The sequence below is a fragment of the Piliocolobus tephrosceles genome, chromosome 16 (genome assembly GCF_002776525.5).
Source record: "Piliocolobus tephrosceles isolate RC106 chromosome 16, ASM277652v3, whole genome shotgun sequence".
In the NCBI taxonomy this organism is placed as follows: domain Eukaryota; kingdom Metazoa; phylum Chordata; class Mammalia; order Primates; family Cercopithecidae; genus Piliocolobus; species Piliocolobus tephrosceles.
The window spans coordinates 30,862,773-30,887,107 of record NC_045449.1 but is presented as its reverse complement, the minus strand read 5'-3'; the positions used below and the strand labels follow the sequence as shown (position 1 = coordinate 30,887,107).

General features: G+C 45.1%; 2 protein-coding genes across 4 annotated transcripts in view; one reads left to right on the top strand and one right to left on the bottom strand.

The window, feature by feature from the left end:
• Positions 1–13,584, bottom strand: part of ACACA (acetyl-CoA carboxylase alpha) — a 344,091-nt gene extending 330,507 nt beyond the window's left edge. Inside the window, exon 1 of the mRNA XM_031934241.1 lies at positions 13,018–13,584. The gene's annotated coding sequence lies outside the window, so the exon portion shown is untranslated. The remainder of the gene's footprint in view (positions 1–13,017) is intronic.
• Positions 13,585–13,628: 44 nt separating this feature from the next.
• The window catches only part of TADA2A (transcriptional adaptor 2A), a 74,491-nt gene continuing 63,784 nt past the window's right edge, over positions 13,629–24,335 (top strand). For 2 of the 3 annotated variants that reach the window (XM_023204713.2, XM_023204712.2), the window contains exons 1-2: positions 13,629–13,706; positions 18,268–18,384. In XM_023204713.2, the coding sequence (XP_023060481.1) occupies positions 18,360–18,384 (25 nt within the window). In that variant the 5' untranslated portion in view covers positions 13,629–13,706; positions 18,268–18,359. Of the gene's footprint in view, positions 13,707–18,267; positions 18,385–24,335 lie in introns of those variants that run through there. The other variant, XM_023204715.2, reaches the window with a different exon arrangement.

The following is a 24,335-nucleotide window of genomic DNA, read 5'->3' as shown; positions in this document are numbered from 1 at the left end:
AGGCTGGAGTGCAGTGGCCGGATCTCAGCTCACTGCAAGCTCCGCCTTCCGGGTTCACGCCATTCTCCTGCCTCAGCCTCCTGAGTAGCTGGGACTACAGGCGCCCGCCACCTCGCCCGGCTAGTTTTTTGTATTTTTAGTAGAGACGGGGTTTCACCGTGTTAGCCAGGATGGTCTCGATCTCCTGACCTCGTGATCCGCCCGTCTCGGCCTCCCAAAGTGCTGGGATTACAGGCTTGAGCCACCGCGCCCGGCCTTAAATATCTTTAATCAATTTCTTCTTCCTCGTTCCCATTCCAATGATGTTCAGGCCCTCACCATCTCTCACTTGGACTGCTATAACTCCAGGCTTTTAATCTTGCCACTTCTCAAGCCACACCACTGGTTGGGAAGATAAAGCCCAGATTAGTGATAGCATCACTCCCCAATTAAAAATGTTTCACTGGTTCCCCATAGCCTTATAAATAAAGTATAAAGCCCTCTATAGTCTAATCTCTACCTGTGCAAGTTTCTCTACTTTAGGAGGGGCCTTCCTGTTTCTTACTCTCTGCACTCCAATCACAAAGACCAAACTGGCCATGCTATTTCATACTTCTGGGGCCTTATATAATTTGTTCTTTCTGCTTGGAATTTCTTCCTCATTCTTCTGCAAGATTTAACTTACCACTTTATAGAGTTCTACCCCTTAATTCTCCCTAAAATAAACTAATCTTTTCTTGGAGCTTTTCGTATCTCTAGCATATCTCTGTTACAGTACATATTCTTTGTATTGTAATATTTGTGTGCATATCTGTCTCCCCAACTGGACAGTGAGCTGCTTCTGGAGGGCACACTATTTTATTAGTCTTTGAATCCCTAGTACCTGGCACAGTCCTTGGCCTATAGTAGGACTCAATACTTACTAAATGAAAGAATGAACAACTAAGAATGCTCTAGAAGTTTCAAGCAAAAAGGCTTGGTGAAAGCTAGCAGGCTATCAAAAGACCTCTCATACTATTTTACAGGCTTAGAAACCCAAATTTTCCGCACATAGAGAATAACCCCCTTATTTAGGAGCAGAATCACACTAAGCAAGCTCAAAAGTAAAACTGTCAATGAGTTTATTAGTTTATGAGAATTATAAATGTCATATGTACAGAATTTAACTTACAATTAGAAATAATAATTGTCATATGTACGGAAATACTATCCTTTGCATAAAGCATGTTTTGAATCTGAAGGTAGTTCTATGGGGGAAGCCAAATCATTCATGCATCATTGTGTAACCCATGCACTCAAAAAGGTGGGGGGGAAAAGTCTTATCCTAAGGGGCAAAAAAACTTAGTATTTTTATGTACAAAATACATATATATAGTACATAAACATATATAGTTTATCTGTGGTATTAAAACTTTGTGGGGGAGACGTATATGTCTAAAAAGGTTCTTTAGGGCTGGTAATAATGACTTAAAAAACTTGAAAAACATTAGCTTAACCCCTACAATAATTACCACTTTTTTTTTTTTTTGATATGGAGTCTCGCTCTGTTGCCCAGACTGTAGGGCAATAGTGTGATCTCGGCTCACTACAAACTGCGCCTCCAGGTTCAAGCTATTCTCCTGCCTCAGCCTCCCTAGTAGCTGGGATTACAGGTGTGCAGCACCACGCCTGGCTGATTTTTGTATTTTTAATAGAGACAGGGTTTCACCATGTTGGCCAGGCTGGTCTCGAACTCTGGACCTCAGGTGATCCACCCACCTCGGCCTCCCAGAGTTCTGGGATTACAGGTGTGAGCCACCACGACCAGCCTACAATAATTGTTTTTTTTTTTTTTTTTTGAGACGGAATCTTGCTCTGTCTCCCAGGCTGGAGTGCAATGGCGCCATCTCAGCTCACTGCAAGCTCCGCCTCCCAGGTTCAAGCAATTCTCCTGCCTCAGCCTCCAGAGTAGCTGGGATTACAGGCACGTACCACCACGCCCGGCTAATTTTTGTATTTTCAGTAGAGACAGGTTTTCACCATGTTGATCAGGCTGGTCTCTAACTCCTGACCTCGTGATTCACCTGCCTTGGCCTCTCAAAGTGCTGGGATTACAGGCGTGAGCCACCACACGGGGCCTTACAATAATTACTTTTTAATAAATTAGAGGCCGGGCACTGCGGCTCATGCCTGTAATCCCAGTACTTTGGGAGGCCGAGGTGGGTGGATCACCTGAGGTCAGGAGTTTAAGACCAGACTGGCCAACATGGGGAATTCTGTCTCTACTAAAAATACAAAATTAGGCAGGCGTGGTGGCAGATGCCTGTAATCCCAGGTACTCAGGAGGCTGAGGCAAGAAAATCGCTTGAACCCAGGAGGCAGAGGTTGTGGTGAGCTGAGATTGCGCCATTGCACTCCAGCCTAGGCAACAAGAGCAAAACTCCATCACACACACACACACACACAAAACACCAAAGAAGAAGAAGAAAAGAAATTAGAATAAGGCCGGGGGTGGTGGCTCATGCCTGTAATCTCAGCACTTTGGGAGGCCAAGGTGGGCAGATCACCTGAGGTCAGGAGTAAGAGACCAGCCTGACCAACGTGGTGAAACCCTGTCTCTACTAAAAACACAAAAATTAGCCGGGCGTGGTGGCGCATGCCTGTAATTCCAGCTACTTGGGGAGGCTGAGGCAGTAGAATTGCTTGAACCCAGAAGGCACAGGTTGCAGTGAGCCGAGATGGCACCATTGTACTCCGGCCTGGGAAATAAGAGGGAGACTCGATCTCAAAAAAGGAAAAGAAATCAGAATAACAGGAGTTAGTTCTAAAATTTAAATATTAGATGGCATTAGTCTGATAAGTATCTCTACAATATAGTGGGCTATAATGGGGCAATAATGCCTGAAATGTACCGGCCAAGGCTGTCTTCCTTGAACGGGTACTAAGTCAGCTCCAGCCCTTCCATTACTGTTGCTTTCCTGACTAACCTCTCTCTTTTTCAGGTTGATTCACTCTCCCTTTGGATATACTGTATATATCCTGTATTTCTCAGAGCCACTCTCTCCTAAACTAATTTTACATATCTCTGCTGTGATCCATTACCTTCTGAGACGCTATAAAGTAGTGTCAGGGATTGTGGTAGTAGTCTGAATATCCATTATGCTGCCTACTTACATTCTCTAAAGTATCAATTTCTGCATCAGTAAAATGGGAGTCATAACACCTCCCTTAAAGGGTTTCTTAGGGATTAAATGACAGAATATATACAGAAAGTCTTGAATAGTAGCTATTTTCAGTACCAAGGGAAATCCTGCTGTGTCATTTTGAATAGTGTGTTTGTGAGTGCATGATTAAGTAGTAAAGGATTTCAGATAAACTGTTGTCTTTGGCATGATTATAGATTCCAGAAAATTAATAAAATGAGCAGGCAAACGCTTTATGTGTTTGGCTGTGTAAAAATAACCAATTACCGTCATTTATGTAAACAATTTAACGTGTAGGGCCTAATTATAATGCAACACCATAACAATTACATATATTATTAAATATGCATCAGACTAATCTTGTTGTAAGTTTTGATTACAATAAAAGTACTCACTCTGTACTCTAAGGAACAGTCTTATAGTTAATTGCTAATGATGCATAAGTTTGTTCACTATTTGCATTAATTAAATGAGACATAGCTCCTTAGTTTGCTCTCCATTTGAGGCAAGGCTGGATCCTCCATCCTATATTGCAACTACACATTTGTCCTGCGACCTGTGAGGTAACATATACTTTCCTTAGTATTCTATAGTGAGGAAAATGCTGAAGAAACTGCCAGCAAAAAAAAATTCTGTTAATTGCCTGTTGTTCTTAAAACCTACAGGTTTAGAGTTGATAAGAGTTTTTTATTTAAACAATGAAAAATTCTATGCTGAGCACTAGTTAACCTACCCAGAACAACTTCTAAATAAGCCCCAGGATCATCCTGTGGAGCACTTCTAGAATTAAAATTACATGTATTTGACTCCCACCATGAACAAGGTAGTAGTATACACACATATATCATCTCACCCGCCCTTTTTTTTTTTCAGACTGAGTCTCGCTCCATCCCCCAGGCTAGAGTGGGGGACAGAGTGATCATGCCTCACTGCAACCTCTGCCTCCTGGGTAGCTGGGATTACAGGTGCATGCCACCACGCCCAGCTAGTTTTCATATTTTTAGTAGAGATGGGGTTTCACCATGTTGGCCAGGCTAGTCTCGAACTACTGACCTCAAGTGACCCGCCCACATCGGCCTCTCAAAGTGCTGGGATTACAGGCATGAGCTACTGCATCGGGCTTTCATCATATCCTTATGAAACTCTTATGAATTAGACATTATTATTTTCATTTTACATAGGAGGAGAAAAGAGATGCAGGAAGATAATAACTTCCCTAAATTCTTTTTTTTTTGTTCTCAGATGGAGTTTCACTTTTGTTGCCCAGTCTGGAGTGCAATGCTGGGATCTTGGCTCATGGCAAACTCTGCCTCCTGGGTTTAAGCGATTCTCCTGTCTCAGCCTCCCAAGGAGTTGGGATTATAAGCATGCACCACCATGCCTGGCTAATTTTTTATATTTTTAGTAGAGATGGGGTTTCACCATGTTAGCCAGGCTGGTCTCGAACTCCTGATCTCAAGTGATCCGCCTGCCTTGGTCTCCCAAAGTGCTGTGTTTACAGGCACAAGCCACCACGTCATGCTCTAAATTTTTAAAGGTGATTAAGGAGTGGAGACAGAATTTAAATTCAGGAAAGTTTCAAAGTCCAAGCTTGTTTTTTCTTTTTTTTTTTTTCTTGAGACGGAGTCTCGCTCTGTCACCCAGGCTGGAGTGCAGTGGCCGGATCTCAGCTCACTGCAAGCTCCGCCTCCCGGGTTCACACCATTCTTCTGCCTCAGCCTCCCGAATAGCTGGGACTACAGGCGCCCGCCACCTTGCCCGGCTAGTTTTTTGTATTTTTTAGTAGAGACAGGGTTTCACCGGGTTAGCCAGGATGGTCTCGATCTCCTGACCTCGTGATCCGCCCGTCTCGGCCTCCCAAAGTGCTGGGATTACAGGCTTGAGCCACTGCGCCCGGCCCTGCTTTTTCAATTATATTAAACAATGCCACGTTCCTTGTATATTCCAAACATTTATTGGTTACTTGTTGGTTGCAAAAGAGCATAGACTGCCTGTCACCAAATGATGCAAAATAATTTAGAAGCCTGTTTTGACAGTCACAAGGTGGAGGTCCTGTACATTAGGTGGAAAAGTATGCAGCTAGGCAGCCTAGTAGGCATTTTAGAATTGCCTGATAAACGAAGCCACTTAGCAACAATACATTTCTAGTTCATCTAATTTTTTGGGTTCTGCCCAAAGGCTGGTGACTCATGAGACAGATATTCTGCACTCTATGTACATGAGAAAGAAGTCTGTAAGGTGAGGAAGAAGCAGAAGAGGTGGGTAACGAAGGTCTGGATTCACGAAAACTGTTTAATGGCCATGGCATTATGAAAATCCTGATACCAGCCAACTCTTTTTTTTTTTTTTTGAGACGGAGTCTCGCTCTGTCGCCCGGGCTGGAGTGCAGTGGCTGGATCTCAGCTCACTGCAAGCTCCGCCTCCCGGGTTCACACCATTCTCCTGCCTCAGCCTCCCGAGTAGCTGGGACTACAGGCGCCCGCCACCTCGCCCGGCTAGTTTTCTGTATTTTTTTAGTAGAGACGGGGTTTCACCATGTTAGCCAGGATGGTCTCGATCTCCCGACCTCGTGATCCGCCGGTCTCGGCCTCCCAAAGTGCTGGGATTACAGGCTTGAGCCACCGCGCCCGGCCTATACCAGCCAACTCTTGAGTGTTAAATAATGAGAGTCAGTTTATTAGTTATATTTGGACAGATCTGTTTTTTTGCTTTGTTTTTATAAATAACATTCTAAGAAATATATTTTATTTAATTTACTTATGGCATATTTAAACATTTTTTGACAAATAAAAATTGTGTATATTCATGATATACAACATGTGTTGATAGACATACATACACATTGTGGAATGGCTAAATCAAGCTAATTAACATATCCAGTACCGCAAAATATACCCATTACCGCAAATACTTATTTTTTTGTGTGGTAAGAATAATTAAAATCTACTCTCTTAGCAATTTTCAAGTGTATATATATATATATACACACACACACACGTATATACACACATATATACGTGTATATATATACACATATATACGTGTATATGTATATATACACACACACATATATATAGTTTGTTTGTTTTTGTTTTTTAAACAGGGTCTTGCTCTGTTGCCCAGGCTGGAGTGCACTGGTGCAATCTTGGCTCACTGCAACCTCTGCCTCCCAGGTTCAAGTGATTCTCATGCCTCAGCCTCCTGAGCAGTTGGGATTACAGTTATGCACCACCATGCCTGGCTAATTTTTATATTTTTAGTAGAGATGGGGTTTCACCATGTGGGCCAGGCTGTTCTCAAACCCCTGACCTCAGATGACCCACCCTCCTCGGCCCCCCAAAGTCCTTGGATTACAGGTGTGAGCCACGGTGCCTGGCCTCAAGTATATATTTTTAATTATAGTCACCATATAGTATAATAGATCTCCTGCACTTATTCCTCCTAACTGAAATTTTGTATCCTTTGGCCAAAATCTTCTAGTTCTTTCTCTCTCATCCCCTGGTAACCTCCATTCTGCTACTTCTATGAGCCTGACTTATTTAGATGCTACACATAAATGAGATTAAGCAGTATTTGTCTTTCTGTGCCTGGCTTATTTCACTTAGCATAATGTCCTCCAGGTTCATCTATGTTGTTGCAAATGACAGGCTTTCTTTATTTTTTAAAGCTGAACAGTATTCCATTGTGTGTGTGTGTATGTGTGTGTGTGTATATATACACATATATATACACATATATACACACATACACACACACATATATATCTCACATTTTGTTTATTCATTCATCCATTGGTGTACATGTAGGCTGTTTCCATGTCTTCGCTATGGTGAATAATGCTGCAATGGATATGGGAGTACAGGTACCTTGACATGCAGATTTCACTTCCTTTGGATATATACCCAGAAGCGGATTATTGGATCATATGGTAGTTTTATAGTTCTATTTAAAAATGTTTAAGGAACCTCCATACTATTTTCCAAAATGGCTGTACTAATTTACATTCCCACTGACAGCGTACAGGGTTTTTCTCCACATCCTTGCCAATGCTTATCTCGCTTTTTTATAATCATCATTCTGACAGGTGTGAGGTGATATCTCATGGTAGTTTTAATTCACATTTCCCTGATGATTAGTGATGTTGAACATTTTTTTCCACATACCAGTTAGTTACTTGCATGTCTTCTTTTTTTTTTTTTTGAGACAGAGTCTCGCTGTTACCCAGGCTGGAGTGCAATGGCGCGATCTTGGCTCATTGCAACCTCCGCCTCCTGGGTTCAAGTGATTCTCCTGCCTCAGCCTCCTGAGTAGTTGGGAATACAGGTGCCCACCACCACGCCCAGCTAATTTTTGTATTTTTAGTAGAGACAGAGTTTCACCAGGTTGGCCTGGCTGGTCTCAAACTCCTGACCTCAGGTGATCCACCTGCCTCGGCCTCCCATGCTACTTGCATGTCTTCTTTTGAGCAATATCTTTTCGGGCCCTTGCCCACTTATCTGATGTAGGGGTCATGAATATTTTCTCCCATTCCGTAGGCTGTCTCTTCACCTTTTTTTTTTTTCCTCCAGACGAGGTCTCACTCTGTTGCCCAGGCTGGAGTAAAGTGGCACAATCACGTGTCACTATAGCCTCAACTGTCTAAGCTCAAGTAATTCTCCCACCTCAGCCTCCCAAGTAGCTGGGACCACAGGCGTGTGCTACCATGCCCAGTTAATTTTTCGATTTTTTTGTAGAGTTGAACTCTCACTATGTTACCCAGTTTAGTCTCGAACTCCTGAGCTCAAGCAATCTTCTCACCTAGGACTCTCAAAGTGTTGGGATTACAGGCATGAGCCACCGCACCAGGCCAGAAACTCTACTTTTGATTCTAACCATAGCAGCTTAGCAGCTGAGGACAAACTGTTGGGATATTTTGGTCTCAGTCAATGGCAGCCAGGTTACCTAGCTTGAAAAGATACAAGTTTTCTTCGTTGGGTTCCTAGTACAAAAGTCAACCTTTACAGTTAGTTAAGAATGAAAGGGCATGAAGATTGTGCTATTAGTTTATCCTGAAGGTCAACCTTCAAAAATACTGGTTCAACATGGATTTGGATATTATTAATATAAATTTACAGCTTAAAGAGGAAAAAAGGTGATTTCTCAGGTTCCTTTACAGAGATATTTAGTGAGGGAACAAGGCACTTAGTCATCTTTGCTATGACAGGTTAAACACAAGGTGTACTGGGAACATGTAAGAGGGCCACTTAACTCAGCCTTTGGGGGATCAGGAGAAGTGTTCCTAAGGAAGTGATGTCTAAGTGAGGTAGGCAGTACCTTGGCAAAAAAAAAAAACTTGAGGTTAAGAGTGCATATGAGAAATGAAGGTATGTCCGCCTGGCTGGCAAATAGAGTCTAAGATGGAGCAGTGATGATAAAGATATAGGAAGATGCTAGATCCTGAAGGGCCTTCTAAAAAGAATGACAATATAAATTTATTGTACAAATGGAGACACCATTGAGAGTGAAATCAGGCAATATTAATACTTATGAAGGGACAACAGATGTAAACCAGGCTATTCTCAGCAAATCAGAAATTATGGTCACCCTACTTGTAAGTCACATTCAGGTGCCTGGACTTTCAGTGAAAGCAAGGGTATGTACCTTTTACATTTTGCCTAAGTGACTTCATTCTTTTTTTTTTTTTTTTTTTGAGACGGAGTCTCGCTCTGTCGCCCAGGCTGGAGTGCAGTGGCGCCATCTCGGCTCACTGCAAGCTCCGCCTCCCAGGTTCACGGCATTCTTCTGCCTCAGCCTCCCAAGTAGCTGAGACTACAGGCACCCGCCACCATGCCCGGCTAATTTTCTGTGTTTTTAGTAGAGACGGGGTTTCACCGTGTTGGCCAGGATGGTCTCCATCTCCTGACCTTGTGATCCGCCCACCTCGGCCTCCCAAAGTGCTGGGATTACAGGTGTGAGCCACTGCACCCAGTCAGTGACTTCATTCTTACTTTTGCGTTTACTTGGTCATTTCACAAATATTTGAGGATACATTTCAGAGCACTGAGGTTACAAAGACAACAGTGTCTGTCCTCAAGGTCTGTCTAGGTAAGACACACACAGCCAAATAAACAATTCTAGTACAGTTATACAGTTTTAGTTCTGACGCCTCCAATGAGCTGTAGACTCGTACTTGTCATTTCCAGTCAGAATGCAAAACACAGATCCAAAACAGAACTTTTAATTTCTCCTCCAAATCTGTTCTCCCTTCAGCTGGTCATGTAAGTGATGCCACTATCACATCCACTTAAGATAAAAACCCAGAGGGGCGCTGCCTTAATCAGTGTTACCCTTCTTCTCACTGTGCATTTTAATTTCTCCACATCTTTTTTTTTTTTTTGATACAATGTCTCACTTTGTCACCTAGGCTGGCTGGAGTGCAGTGGTGTGATACTGGCTCAACCCAGCCTCATTCTGGGCTCAAGTGATCCTCTCACCTCAGCCTCCTAAGTAGCTGGGCCTACAGGCATGAGCCACTACCCCTGGCTAAATTTTGCATTTTTTGTAGAGACGAGGTTTTACCATGTTGCCCTCCTTGAACTCCTGAAATCAAGCGATCTGCCCACCTTGACCTCCCAAAATGCAGGGATCCCAGGTGTGAGGCACCGTGTCCTGCCCTCTCCACATCTTTCCTAAGCACACTGACTAAATTGGTCTAAGTAGAGAGCCTAACATCAAATGAAGGGAGAGGGTAATCTCCAGGGACTTGAATGCTATGATTTTTGTTGTTTGTTTTTGAGACAGACTCTTGCTCTGTTGAACAGGCTGGAGGGCAGTGGTGCGATTTCAGCTCACTGCAACCTCCACCTCCAGGGTTCAAGCAATTCTTGTGCCTCCCAAGAAGCTGGGATTACTGGCATGTGCCACCACACCCAGCTAATTTTTGTATTTTTAGTAAAGATGGGTTTTTGCCATGTTGCCCAGGCTGATCTTGAACTACTGGCCTCAAATGATCCATCCACCTCGGCCTCCCAAACTGCTGAGATTACAGGTATGAGACACCGTGCCTGGCCCCTGAATGCTATGTTTTTAATGACTAGATCTCAGTGTTACGTGGGACTAATTTTTCTACAGTATTACAAAACTGATTACTGATATTCATTGTTGACAATCATGACATCCAGATCTGGATACTTGCCTTAGCCAGTCTCAAAATTTGAGTTTCAATGAGAAAGACACAGATATGTCCTAAATGACTGACCCCACTTCCCTTATGTGAAGTTGAGAGTGGTTGTAAAGCTGTACAGCTATAGGTGAAACACTAACGTTAATAAACTATCTGTTGAACAACTACTGCGTAAAAGGACAATTTATGCCTTACGGGGCAACTTAAAATTTTTTTTTTTTTTTTTTTTTTTTGAGGCAGAGTCTTGCTCTGTCGCCCGGACTGGAGTGCAGTGGCCGAATCTCAGCTCACTGCAAGCTCCGCCTCCCGGGTTTACGCCATTCTCCTGCCTCAGCCTCCCGAGTAGCTAAGACTATAGGCGCCCGCCACCTCGCCCGGCTAGTTTTTGTATTTTTAGTAGAGACGGAGTTTCACCGTGTTAGCCAGGATGGTCTCGATCTCCCGACCTCGTGATCCGCCCGCCTCGGCCTCCCGAAGTGCTGGAATTACAGGCTTGAGCCACCGCGCCCGGCCTAACTTAAAATTTTTTTAGAGATGGGGGTCTCGATATGTTGCCTAGGCTGGTCTCAGACTTGGGCTCAATCCATCTTCCTGCCTCAGTCTCTCAAGTAGCTGGGATTACAGGTACACACCACACACCACTTCCCCAGGCAAAGGGCAATTTTAATATTTCTACCATCCATTCTCCACACAGCTGCCACAGTGACCTTTTTTTTTTTTTTTTTTTTTTTTTGAGATGGAGTTTCACTCTGTTGCCCAGGCTTGAATGTAGTAGCACAATCTTGGCTCACTGCAACCTTCACCTCCTGGGTTCAAGTGATTCTCCTACCTCAGCCTTCCCAGTAGCTGGGATTACAGGTGCCCGCCACCACGCCCAGCTAAATTTTGTATTTTTAGTAGAGATGAGGTTTTACCATGTTGACCAGGCTGGTCTGGAACTTCTAACCTCAAGTGATCTGTCTGCCTCGGCCTCCCAAAGTGATGGGATTACAGGTGTGAGCCACCACTCCCAGCCCACAGTGATCCTTTTACAGCAAAGCTACTTCTTTCATCTCAACCCTTCATGGTATTCTATCACTTCCCAATAAAATCCAAAGCTTACCGGATGATACATCATCTGCCTATGATTTCCATCTTATTTCTCTCATTTGCTGTGCTCGAGCCACACTGGTCTTGCCCTTTTTCCATGCCAAACAAATCTCCATTTCAGGGCCACTGCACTTGCTGCTTCTCTTCTAGGATAGTTTCCCTCTAGAAATCCATGTAGCTCCCTCTCATTAAATGATCAGATTTTTGTTTATGTGCCTCCTTAGCTAAGAGGCTTTCCTTATCTACCCTAACTAAAAGAGAAGCCCCACATCACTCTTATCCTTTTGTCCTGATTTATTTTTCCATAAAACTTGCCACATTACTGGGCATTATCTATTATTTAGTAATGTGTATATTGCTTATTGACAGTCTTCCCTACTATAACATGAGCTCCATGAGACAGAGACTTTGCTTTGTTCACTGCTGAATTCCCAGCACCTACAACAAACCTACTCACTAAACATTTGTTGAATTAATCAATCTTCAGGATACATCAAATGTAAAATATCCTATCATATATTTATTGATGTGATGCATAGAAAAATGTCTGGAAGGGTACATACCAAAATGTTAATTGTTTATTTAACCTGGTGGGAGGTGGTTTTTTTTTTTTTTTTTTTTTTGAGGCAGAGTCTTGCTCTGTCGCCGGGACTGGAGTGCAGTGGCCGGATCTCAGCTCACTGCAAGCTCCCTCTCCCGGGTTTACGCCATTCTCCTGCCTCAGCCTCCCGAGTAGCTGAGACTACAGGCGCTCGCCACCTCGCCCAGCTAGTTTTTGTATTTTTAGTAGAGACGGGGTTTCACCGTGTTAGCCAGGATGGTCTCGATCTCCTGACCTCGTGATCCGCCCGTCTCGGCCTCCCAAAGTGCTGGGATTACAGGCTTGAGCCACCGTGCCCGGCCTTTTCTTTTCTTTTGAGACAGAGTTGCGCTCTTGTTGCCCAGGCTGGAGTGCAATGATGGGATCTTGGCTCATTGCAACCTCTGCTCCCGGGGTTCAAGCGATTCTTCTGCCTCAGCCTCCCGAGTAGCTGGGAATACAGGCGCCCACCACCACGCCTGGGTAATTTTTTGTATTTTTAGTAGAGACGGGACTTCACCACGTTGGTCAGGCTGGTCTCAAACTCCCGACTCAGGTGATTCGCCCACTTCAGCCTCCCAAAGTGCTGGAATTACAGGCATGAGCCACCGCGCCCCGTCTGGCTTTTTTTTTTTTTTTTAAGAATGAACTTGTATTATGCATATACCAAAAAAGAATGAAAGGGTTCACACAAGCATAAAGTGTAAGTGAATTCTAAAAAAGGTTGGGCAAATTTATCAAAGGCAGACTTCTAAATAGATGTTAACAGTTATATACTTGAGATAAACCATGGTTTGATTTCCCTTCCCCAGTACTTCCTAGCAGTGTGATTCCAAGTTATATGTCAGTGCCTAGATTTCTTCACCCGGAAAATGAGGATAACAACAGGTGCCTACCTCACGAGTTTTAAATGAGACCATATGTGTAACCTGCTTTGTGCAACGTCTGGCATGCAACAAGTACTCGACAAATGGTAGCTATTAGAATCATCATTAGCAGCAGTAATAAGAGATGTTGGGACATACCTAGCCCTCAAGATTGACATCAGAGTAGACCACCACATCCTCTCATCATTGCGCCTCAATTTGGGCCTCTGAAGCCCAAAGAGGGGATGGTTCTTTCCAAAGAAGACAATTTCGACGTTCCAGAAGCATCTGATTGAAACGCACCCTCTTCACCCCTTAAAATCAGTCTGGTTCATCCACGAGCAGCCCTTCAGGGCCCGGACTGGAGAGGCAGCCACGGCTCGCCGTCCCTGGGCCCAGTTCCCTCAGCCTCAATTTCCCTTGCTGCAACAGGGGTGGGGGTGGGAACGTTATCCCCAAACCCAGTCAGTCCCGGCTTGGCCCGCGTCACCGCACTCCGGAGGGGACCAAACGGTCCCACACGCAGGGAAGTCTCCGCCAACGGGCCACGCGCTACACGGACAAAGTGATTACTGGGCGGATCAAAAGTCAAGCAAGCGGCTCAGCCCCATCATCCCAGTCCTCAGGCACAGGGACGGCGACAGGCGCCCGGTGGTGGCCGGGAAAAGGCCAAGGGGGCGGTGGCTGACGCTCAGCACCCGGTGGGGGCCTCCACGGCCGAGGGGCGGAGGCGGCGGGCGCGCGGCACGAGGCGGGCTCGCCACTGCGCCGCCCGGGGGCGCGCACGCAAAGCCTGGAGGCGCGCGCGACCGGCGGCTCCTTGGCGCGGATTAGGGGGATTCGGCGAGGTGAGGCGCCAGGCAGTGCTGGGCTGGCGGGTGGCGGGGAGCGATCCCCTCTAGCGGGACTACGGGGAAGCGGGGGCCGCGAGGTGCGCCAGGGGAGGAGGTGCGGGCTGCGGGCCTCAACGGCGGGCGGGACGCGCCGGGCTGGCGGGCGGGTGGTGCCGGGCCTCGCCGCGCTGTGGGGGAGGGCGGCGCGGGACCCGGCCTGACCCCTGGTGCCCGCCCCGCGTCTGGGCGGTGCCGCAGTGCCCCAGCCTAGCCATTCCACGCTCAGCCCTGGAGCGCGTCGCTCTCCCAAGAATGGCCACGGTGCGTGATGCCCCTGACCAGACCATTTGAATTTCCTAGCAGGCCCTCCAAAGTAGGTATTTCAGTACCCTGTTAGAGCTGAGGTGCAGGTAAAATGACTGGCCCAGGCCGGTCCCACCTCGTAAGAATTTGAAGGTTGGCTCCACACTTCCGGAGCCTGCGCCTTTTCTCCTCCCCACGTGGACTCCTGCCCAGCATAGTGCCTCACTTCTCCCGGTAACTGATTGGAATTTGGCGATTGTTAGTTTGGAGCTAGTGCCTGTGCTTCCACGGAAGTTGGTGGCAGAATGTGGTCTCTTGTGAAAGAAGGAGAAAGAAGATTCTGCAGACTGCAATCAATACAACCTCCGCCTCCCGGGCTCAAGCGATTCTCGTGCCACCACGCCCAGCTAATTTTTGTATTTTTAGTAGAGGTGGGGTTTCACCATGTTGGCCAGGCTGGTCTCGAACTCGTGATCTTAAGTGATCCTTCCGCCTTGGCTTCCCAAAGTGCTGGGATTACAGGCGTGAGCCACCGCGCCTGGCCCTACAATTTTTTTTTTTTTTTTTTTTTTTTGAGATGGGGTCTCTCTCTTTAGCCCAGGCTGGAGTGCAATGGCGCCATCTCAACTCACTGCAACCTCCGCGTCCGGAGTTGAAGCGATTCTCCTGCCTCAGTCTCCCGAGTCCCTGGGATTACAGGTGCCCAGCACCACGCCTGGCTATTTTTTTTTTTTTTTTTTTTTTTTGGGGCCCAGTCTTGCTCTGTCTCCCAGGCTGGAGTGCAGTGGCGCGATCTCGGCTCACTGCAAGCTCCGCCTCTCGGGTTCACGCCATTCTCCTGCCTCAGCCTCCCGAGTAGCTGCGACTATAGGCGCCCGCCGCCACGCCTGGCTAATTTTTTGTATTTTTAGTAGAGACAGGGTTTCACCTGTTAGCGAGGATGGTCTCGATTTCCTGACCTCATGATCCACCCGCCTCGGCCTCCCAAAGTGCTGGGATTACAGGCGTGAGCCACCAAGCCCGGCTTATTTTTTGTATTTTTAGTAGAGACGGGGTTTCGCTGTGTTGGCCAGGCTGGTCTTGAACTCTTGACCTCAGATGATCTGCCCACCTGGGACTTCCAGAGTACTGGGATTACAGGCGTAAGCCACCGCACCCGGCCTCTTGCTGTGCTTTTTTGAGTGTTGATCAGTCCATATTGACTGCATCCTTTACTGGACATGTGTATTTTTTTTTTTTTTTGAAACGGAGGTTAGCACTTCGCAACCTGAGTTGCTCAGGCTGGAGTGCAGTGATGTGTTCTTGGCTCGCAGCAACCTCCGTCTCCCAGGTTCAAGCAGTTCTCTTGCCTCAGCTTCCCAAGTACCTGGGATTACAGGCATGTGCCACCACGTCCGGCTAATTTTGTATTTTTAGTAGAGACAGGGTTTCTCCATGTTGGTCAGGCTGATCTCGAACTCCCGACTTCAGGTGATCTGCCAGCCTCGGCCTCCTAAAGTGCTGCGATTACAGGTGTGAGCCACCACACCCAGCCTTGACATCTGTGTTTGAAATGACACTGCTATCCCTTACTTGTAAGACACTGTGCAAGTAACGTACTCTTTCAGAGCTTGCTTTCTTTTGAAAAAGCAGCTTGCCCCAGGAGTGTGGGAGTGAGGATTCAAAGAATCCCCACACCGTGGTACCTGTGGGTACCTGGCAAATGGAAAAAGTTCAGTAAATTTGGCTTATTTGATTGCTGTGTTCATAATACACCCTTGCTAGACTCATTTTTCTTCAGAGCTCAACTTTTCCTGAGACAACAGCAAAGGAGACCTACCCCCACCCCAAAAAGGAAAAGTTCGTTGACGGCAGTGTTAGCAGAATGTTGCCCACACTTAGTGATGAATTATTCTCCAAGCTAAAAATTACCAGGGTGAAAAAAATCACTTCAGAAAAACTAAAGATGAATTAACCTTTCGTAGAACTAACATTTATTGGTCCACTACTATGTGTTTATTGTTTATTGTATTCCTCCTGTATGCTTGGCATTTTAAAAGAATGCAAATATGTATCCGATATATTCTCTGCTTTCACTTATTTATTTAATATTTATTTTTGAGACAGGATCTTCCACTGTCACCCAGGCTGGAGTGCAGTGGCATGATCTTGGCTTACTGCAGCCTCTACCCCCTGGGTTCAAGCAACTCTCATACCTCAGCCTCCCAAGTAGCTGGGATTATAGGCACCCACCACCACGCCAAGCTAATTTTTTTGTATTTTTGGTAGAGATGGGGGTCTCACTATGTTGCTCCAGGCTGGTCTGAAACTCCTGACCTCAGGAGATTCACCTGCCTCAGCCTTCCAAAGTACTGGAGTTACAGGCATGAGCTACCATACCCAGCCTGCTTTCACTTAATTTAAAAGTGAGGGAAAATATATATTCAGAAGTAATACAAAATAGAATGTGAAAAATGCCAGATAAAAAGCTGTGAGTGGGCCGGGCACTGTGGCTCATGCCTGTAATCCCAGCACTTGGGGAGGCTGAGGTGGCAGATCGCCTGAGGTCAGGAGTTTGAGACCAGCTTGGCCAACATGGTGAAACCCCGTCTCTACTAAAAATACAAAAATTAGCCGGGCGTAGTGGCCAGCGCCTGTAATCCCAGCTGCTTTGGGAGGCTGAGCCTGACTTGAACCTGGGAGGCGGAGGTTGCAGTGAGCCGAGATCGTGCCATTGCACTCCAGCCTAGGTAACAAGAGCAGGACTTAGTCTCAAAAAACATACACACACACACACACAAAGAAACAAAAAAACAGCTGTGAGTGTACAGAAGAAGGGTTATTTTTTGACTTAGTGTAAAATATTATTTCATTTCTGCTTCAAAGAAGATAACTTTGGGTCAGGCATGACGGCTCACACCTGTAATCCTAGCACTCCAGCACTTTTGGAGGCCAAGGTGGGCGGATCACTTGAGGCCAAGAGTTCGAGACCAGCCTGACCAACATGGTGAAACCCTGTCTCTCCAAAAAATGCAAAACAATTATCCAGGTGTGGTGGTGGCACATGCTTGTAATCCCAGCTACTCAGGAGACTGAGGCACAAGACACAAGAAACAAAAATGAGAACCAAATGGAGAATGAGAATCCCTTGAACCTGGGAGGCAGAGGTTGCAGTGAGTACTTCAACCTGGGCAACAGAGCCAGACTCTGTATCCAAAAAAAAGAAAAAGAAAAAGAGATTTGGTCTGTCCTCCAAGCTGGAGTGCAGTGGTGGCTCACTGCATCCTCGACCTCCCAGGCCCAAGTGTTCCACCTCATCCTTCTGAGTAGCTGGGACCATGGGCATGGGCCTCTGTAACCAGTTAACTTTTTTTTTTTTTTTAAAGAGATGGGGTCTCCCTATGTTGCCCAGGCTGGTCTTGAACTCCTGGGCCCTAGTAATCCTACCCTCAGCCTCCCAGAGTGCTGGGATTACAGGCATGAGCCACTGTGCCTGGCCCTGTTACATACTTGTTGAAAGAGTAAGGAACAAATGTATGTTGTAATAGATAGGGTTTTTTGGTTTCCACTTACAGAAACTTGTTCAGATTTATTATTAAAGTTGAGTTTATTAAAGTTTATTAAAAATAGAGAAATGAGAGAAGAGTTAAACAGTTGAGCCACCTGGGGCTAGGGATCTCAACAGCCAGAGCACATGGACTGAATTCTTGGAATGAATTCTAGTGAATGACTGAGCTCCAGCTGCCTTCTGTCCTTTCATGTCTTACTCAAGATCCAGATTTCTGGAAGAAGAGACCTGGTTGCTTTAGCTTTTGTCAGGGGTGGGGAATGGGGTATTGTGATTGGCAGCCCCACCAGTACCACATGAAATGTGGGAGGGTCAGTTTCCCAAATAAAGATGGTGGCTAAGGAGAGAAATGATGCTGAGTAGAGAAAGCCAACAGTTGTTTATTAGAAATATATAGCATTTGCCCCTTCCACCCTCCCTGCCCCACAGACCCAAATCCTTCTTCATAAAAAAAAGAAATATGTAGCATTTATAAAGGACCAGGTACCATGCTACATTATTTATATGGATTATGATATTTGATTATGACATTTAATTCTCACAACTTTGGAAGGTAGGCACTATTATACCCGCTTTACAGAGGAAGAAACAGGTTTTCAGAGGTAGAATAATTTTTCAGCATTACAAAGCTAAGATGTGGCAGAGCTGAGTATGTTGTATACCTTCTCTTTATCGTGTCCCTTTGAATGATTTTCTGATCCATGTGCCACTTTCGTTTGCTCACAGGAAAGCTTTGTTGTATGTGTTGGCCGGTTCTGAAGTCTTGAAGAAGTTCTGCGCTGAGGAAGACCAAAGCAGCACTTGTTGCCTATTAGGGAATGGACCGTTTGGGTTCCTTTAGCAGTAAGTACAGTGGGAACAAGTCTCAGGTGACTTATTATTATTATTTTCTTGAGATGGACTTTCCCTCTGTCGCCTAGGCTGGAGTGCAGTGACATGATCTCGGCTCACTGCAACCTCTGCTGCCCGGCTTTAAACGATTCTCTTGCCTCTGCCTCCTGAGAGTAACTGGGGCTACAGGTGCACAACACCACACCCAGCTAATTTTGTTTTTTATTTTCAGAAGAGATAGGCTTTCACCATGTTGGCCAGGCTGGTCTTGAACTCCCGACCTCAGGTGATCCGCCCACCTCGGGCTCCCAAAGTGCTGGGATCACAGGTGTGAGCCACCACTCCCGGCCTTCAGGTGACTATTAATAGCAAACTGGAGTGGAAGTTGATCAAGGAAGAAAAATAAACAATGAAGTTAGGCAGTAAAGCCCTTTGACTCTGATTCTAAGGGCATTATGAGTATTAAAATAAAATCAACTAATACATATTGATTACCCATTGAACACATGACACAAACATATGATCCTGGGTCTTGGAAGAAAATGAAGCGGCCGGGCGCCGTGGCTCACGCCTGTAATCCCAGCACTTTGGGAGGCTGAGGCAGGTGGATCACGAGGTCTGGAGATGGAGACCATCCAGGCTAACATGGTGAAACTCCCATCTCTACTAAAAAATAGAAAAAATTAGCTGGGCGTGGTGGCAGGCACCTGTAGTCCCAGCTACTCGGGAGGCTGAGGCAGGAGAATGTCATGAACCCGGGAGGCAGAGGTTGCAGTGAGCCGAGATCCTGCCACTGCACTCCAGCTTGGGCGACAGAGCGAGACTCCGTCTCAAAGAAAGAAAGAAAATGAAGCTGAGATGGACCAGGCATATTCTGATTAACCTATAGTTAAACCTAGAAAAGCCATGGGATTTCTGTTTAGACCAGTAACATGTTCAGGCACCTTGATAAGAAATGTGTCAGTGGTAAGATAAAGGAAATATCACCCCACCTCCCCCTTGGTGTGGAACTTGTTTCTAAGAGTAAACCACAGTAGAATAATGTAGAGAATTATGCAGTATGTGTGAAGTAAATTCAAGTAGCCGTTAACTATGGATAAAAAAATTATACTGGCCAGGCGCGGTGGCTCACACCTGTAATCCCAGCACTTTGGGAGTTCGAGGCGGGCAGATCATGAGGTCAGGAGTTTGAGACCAGCCTTGCCAACAAGGTGAAACGCCATCTCTACTGAAAATACAAAAATTAACTGGGGGTGGTAGCGGGTGCCTATAATCCCAGCTACTTGGGAGGCTGAGGCAGAAGAATTGCTTGAACCCAGGGGGCAGAGGCTGCAGTAAGCCAAGATCATGCCACTGCACTCCAGCCTGGGTGACAAGAGCAAGAATCTGTCGCAAAAAATAAAAACTAAAAACTGTACTGCTCTTTTTCCCTGATTCTGAATATATGAGATTTGGCAGAAATGGAAATTCCACTGTTAGATGTTGGGTAGTATCCCAATGAGAAGAATCAGAAAAGTACTTTTCGGGTGTTTTTCCTCTTCAACAATTCGTGGTTTTTTTCGAGATGGAGTCTTGCTACATCGCCCAGGCTGGAGTGCAGTGGCATGATCTCGGCTCACTGCAACCTCTGCCTCCTGGGTTCAAGCAATTATCCTGTCTCAGCCTCCCGAGTAGCTGGGAGTACAGGCACTCGCCACCACGCACGGCTAATTTTTGTATTTTTAGTAGAGACAGGGTTTCTCCTTGTTGGTCAGACTGGTCTTGAACTCCTGACCTCGGGTGATCCACCAGCCTCAGCCTCCCAAAGTGCTGGGATTACAAGCGTGAGCCACTGCTCCCAGCCTGACAGAACAATTTCTTAAAGAAGCTCTAGTTTACTCTTTGGTCACACTCCTAATATAAATTTAGGAGAGAATGGAGTCTTCAGACACATCTAGTTCAACTCTTTCATTTTACATATGGAGAAATCTGAGTGGACTGCTCCAATGCTGGGAGTGTTTCAGTTTACAGTTACCTCAACTCTGTGTCCAAAATAATTGTTAACTTCTTTTTGGAAATAATTTCAAACTTAAGTTGCAAGAATAAGAATACAAACAATACCTACATAACTTTTGTTAACCTTTTACTCCATCTGCTTCATCATTTGCGTGCACTCTCTCTCTCTCTCTCTGTATGTTTATATATATATGTAATTTAAAAATTTTTTTTTATTTTTAAGAGATGGGGTCTCACTCTATCACCCAGGCTGGAGTGCAGTGGCACAATCATAGCCCACTGGAGTCTTGAATTCCTGGTCTCAAGCGATGTCCCCACCTTGGCCTCCCAGTGTGTTGGGATTATAGGCGTAAGCCACCATGCCTGGCCCAATCTTTACTATTAAGGTTGCAAAAAGATGATCCCCCCCCCCCCACAAATCTAGTGCTCTCTCCACATTTACTAGTTAGCATTTTTAGTTTTAATTTTAGGTTCTGGGGTACATGTGCAGGGTTGTTATATAGGTAAACTGCTTGTCACAGGGGTTTTGTATACAAATTATTTTGTCACCAAGATAATAAGCATAGCACTCGAGAGGTAGTTTTGGATCCTCTCCCTCCTCCCACAGTTCACCCTCAAGAAGGCACTGGTTTCTCTTCCCCTTTTTGTGTCCATGTGTTCTTGTTTTTTTAGCTCCTACTTGTAAGTGAGATCAGAGGGTATTTGATTTTCTCTTCCTGTGTTAGTTTGCATAGGATAATGACCTCCAGCTCCATCCATGTTGCTGCAAAGTATGTGATCTCATTACTTTTTTATGGCTGCATAGTATTCCATGGTGTATATGTACTACATTTTCTTTATCTGTTCACTTTTTTACTTATTATAGACACAGGAATTCCTATTTTTTCAATGATTTATGATTTATTAGCATACATAATTAGCTAGGTTCTCGGATTATTCCAAATTTGGCCACTGGGAGTCTCTTCAAATGGGCTCCTATATCCTTATAGCATACCCTCATCATATTTTTTTTTTCTTTTTAGCATCCTTTTTGGCATAACTAAATACTCCAAGTGCATCCTGTACCTCCCCTGCCCTGGAATCAGCCACTTCTCTGAGGAGTCCTGGTGCTTTTACAAGGGAGTCATGTCAGAGACCAAGATCTTTTCATCTACTGGAATATTTTTGCATCTTGGCCCTTTTGGCTGACAGAACTAGGAAATATATGCGTGTTATGTGCTGTATACATATATGCCAGTATACATACACACATACACATTTATATACACATATGCTTCTTTTTAGGAAATCAGCAGTTCACATTAATACCTCTAATTCATCATCATAGGCTTTTTTCTTGTCTGCATTAATTCCTTATTCATGTCTCTTCTCAGTGAGAACCCTGGCTCCCAACATCAGCACAATTAATTCCATTATCCCCTGCCCTCAACCCCTTGTACTTACCAACTTCATTGTGTTCTGGTTTAATCTGTCCCTTAATCCTTTTAGCAAAGATGAGAGGATTGTTTTTTACTCATTTTTTTCTTTTTCTTTTTTCTTTTGAGACAGCGTTTCACTCTTGTCACCCAGGCTGGAGTGCAGTGCTGCGATCTCAGCTTACTGCAACCTCTGCCTCCTGGATTCAGGTGATTCTCCTGCCTCAACCTCCCAAGTAGCTGGGATTATAGGTATCTGCCACCACACCCAGCTAATTTTTGTATTTTTAGTAGAGACGGGGTTTCACCATGTTGGCCAGGCTGGTCTTGAACTCCTGATCTCAGGTGATCCACTTGCCGGGGCCTCCCAAAGTACTAGGATTATAGGCACAAGCCACCGCGCCTGGCCTCTAATTTCTTACAGGAAAGATAGCATATTTTATATATATATATATAAAATATGTATATACTTTTGTACTTTTAAGAAAATTCTTCAATCAGCACCAGGATTGTACTGATATATATATATATATAAAATATGTATATACTTTTGTACTTTTAAGAAAATTCTTCAATCAGCACCAGGATTGTACTTTTTTTCCCCACTAAATAGTATCTCCTGGAAATACTGTATTAGTTGGTAGAGATTGTCCTCATTCTGTCTTTTATAGTTGCGAAATACTTCATTGTGTGGATATATTATTATTCAAATAATTGCTTATACTTGGACATCTAAGTAGTATTTTGCAATTACATCTAATATTTTAATATATAACCTTGGACATGTATGTTTTTGTATTATTGGAAATGTATATTCATGGTAAAAAATTCCTAGAAGTGAGATTGCTGGGTCAAAAGATAATCCCCCTCTATATGAGTTGTACTATTTTGTATTCCCACCAGTGATATGTAAGAGTGCCCGGGCTGGGCGCGGTGGCTCAGGCCTGTAATCCCAGCGCTTTGGGAGGCTGAGGCGGGTGGATAATGAGGTCAGGAGTTCGAGACTAGCCTGACCAACATGGTGAAGCCTCTACTAAAAGTGCAAAAATTAGCTGGGTATGGCAGTGTGTCCCTGTAATCCCAGCTACTCAGGAGGCTGAGGCAGGAGAATCGCTTGAACCTGGGAGGCAGAGGTTGCAGTGAGCCAAGATTGTACCACTACACTCCAGCCTGGGCGACAAGAGTCAAACTCCTTCTCAAAAAAAAAAATAATAATAATAAGAGTGTCTTTTTCCCCACAGCCTGACTAATTATATTGTCAGGCATTGAAACTTTTGCCAGTCTGATGGGTGAGAAATTATATGTCAGGGTAGTTCTAATTTTTATCTTATGAATGAAGCTGAACACTTTTTCATATGTTTAAGGCCATTTTATGTCTTTTTTCCCAAATTATCTTTGTGTCTTTTGCAGCAGGATCTTTGGTCTTTTATTCTCCCTCTCAATTTTTTTTTTTCAAATGGAGTTTCGCTCTTGTCGCCCAGGCTGGAGTACAATGGTGCCATCTCGGCTCACTGCAACCTCTATTTCCCGGATTCAAGCGATTCTCCTGCCTCAGCATCCCTAGTAGCTGGGATTACAGGCACACGCTGCCATGCCCAGCTAATTTTTGTATCTTTAGTAGAGACGGGGTTTCCTTCATGTTGGTTGGGCTGGTCTTGAACTCCCAACCTCAGGTGATCTGCCCACCTTGGCCTCCCTCTTAATTTTTAAAAGTTGTTTGTATAGTAGGGATTTCAGTGCTTTTTTCTGATATGTTTACAAATGTTGCCTTACAGTATACATGCTTTTTTACTTTCCTTATGGTGTTTTTGCCAAAAAAGTTTTTTGTTTTGTTTTTATTAATGTAGTCAAGTTTATTAACCCTTTATTGCCCCTGGATTTTGAAAAAGCCTCTCTCGGCCACGCATGGTGGCTCACACCTGTTGTAATCCCAGCACTTTGGGAGGCCAAGGCAGGCGGATCATGAGGTCAAGAGATCGAGACCATCCTGGCCAACATGGTGAAACACCGTCCCTACTGAAAACACAAAAATTAGTTGGGCGTGGTGGTGCCCACCTATAGTCCCAACTGCTTGAGAGGCTGAGGCAGGAGAATCTCTTGAACCCAGGAGGCAGAGGTTGCAGTGAGCCAAGATCGCACCACTATACTCCAACCTGCCAGCCTTGCGACAGAACGAGAGTCCGCCTCAAAAAAAAAAAAAAAAAAAAAAAAACTCTCGTTTCCTGTTACCTCAGTGAAAAAAATAGATAAATAAAAAGCCTTTCTCGGCCAGGCACGGTGGCTCAAGCCTGTAATCCCAGCACTTTGGGAGGCCGAGACGGGCGGATCACGAGGTCAGCAGATCGAGACCATCCTGGCTAACATGGTGAAACCCCGTCTCTACCAAAAACTACAAAAAACTAGCCGGGCGAGGTGGCGGGAGCCTGTAATCCCAGCTACTCGGGAGGCTGAGGCAGGAGAATGGCGTGAACCCGGGAGGCGGAGCTTGCAGTGAGCTGAGATCCGGCCACTGCACTCCAGCCTGGGTGACAGAGCGAGACTCCGTCTCAAAAA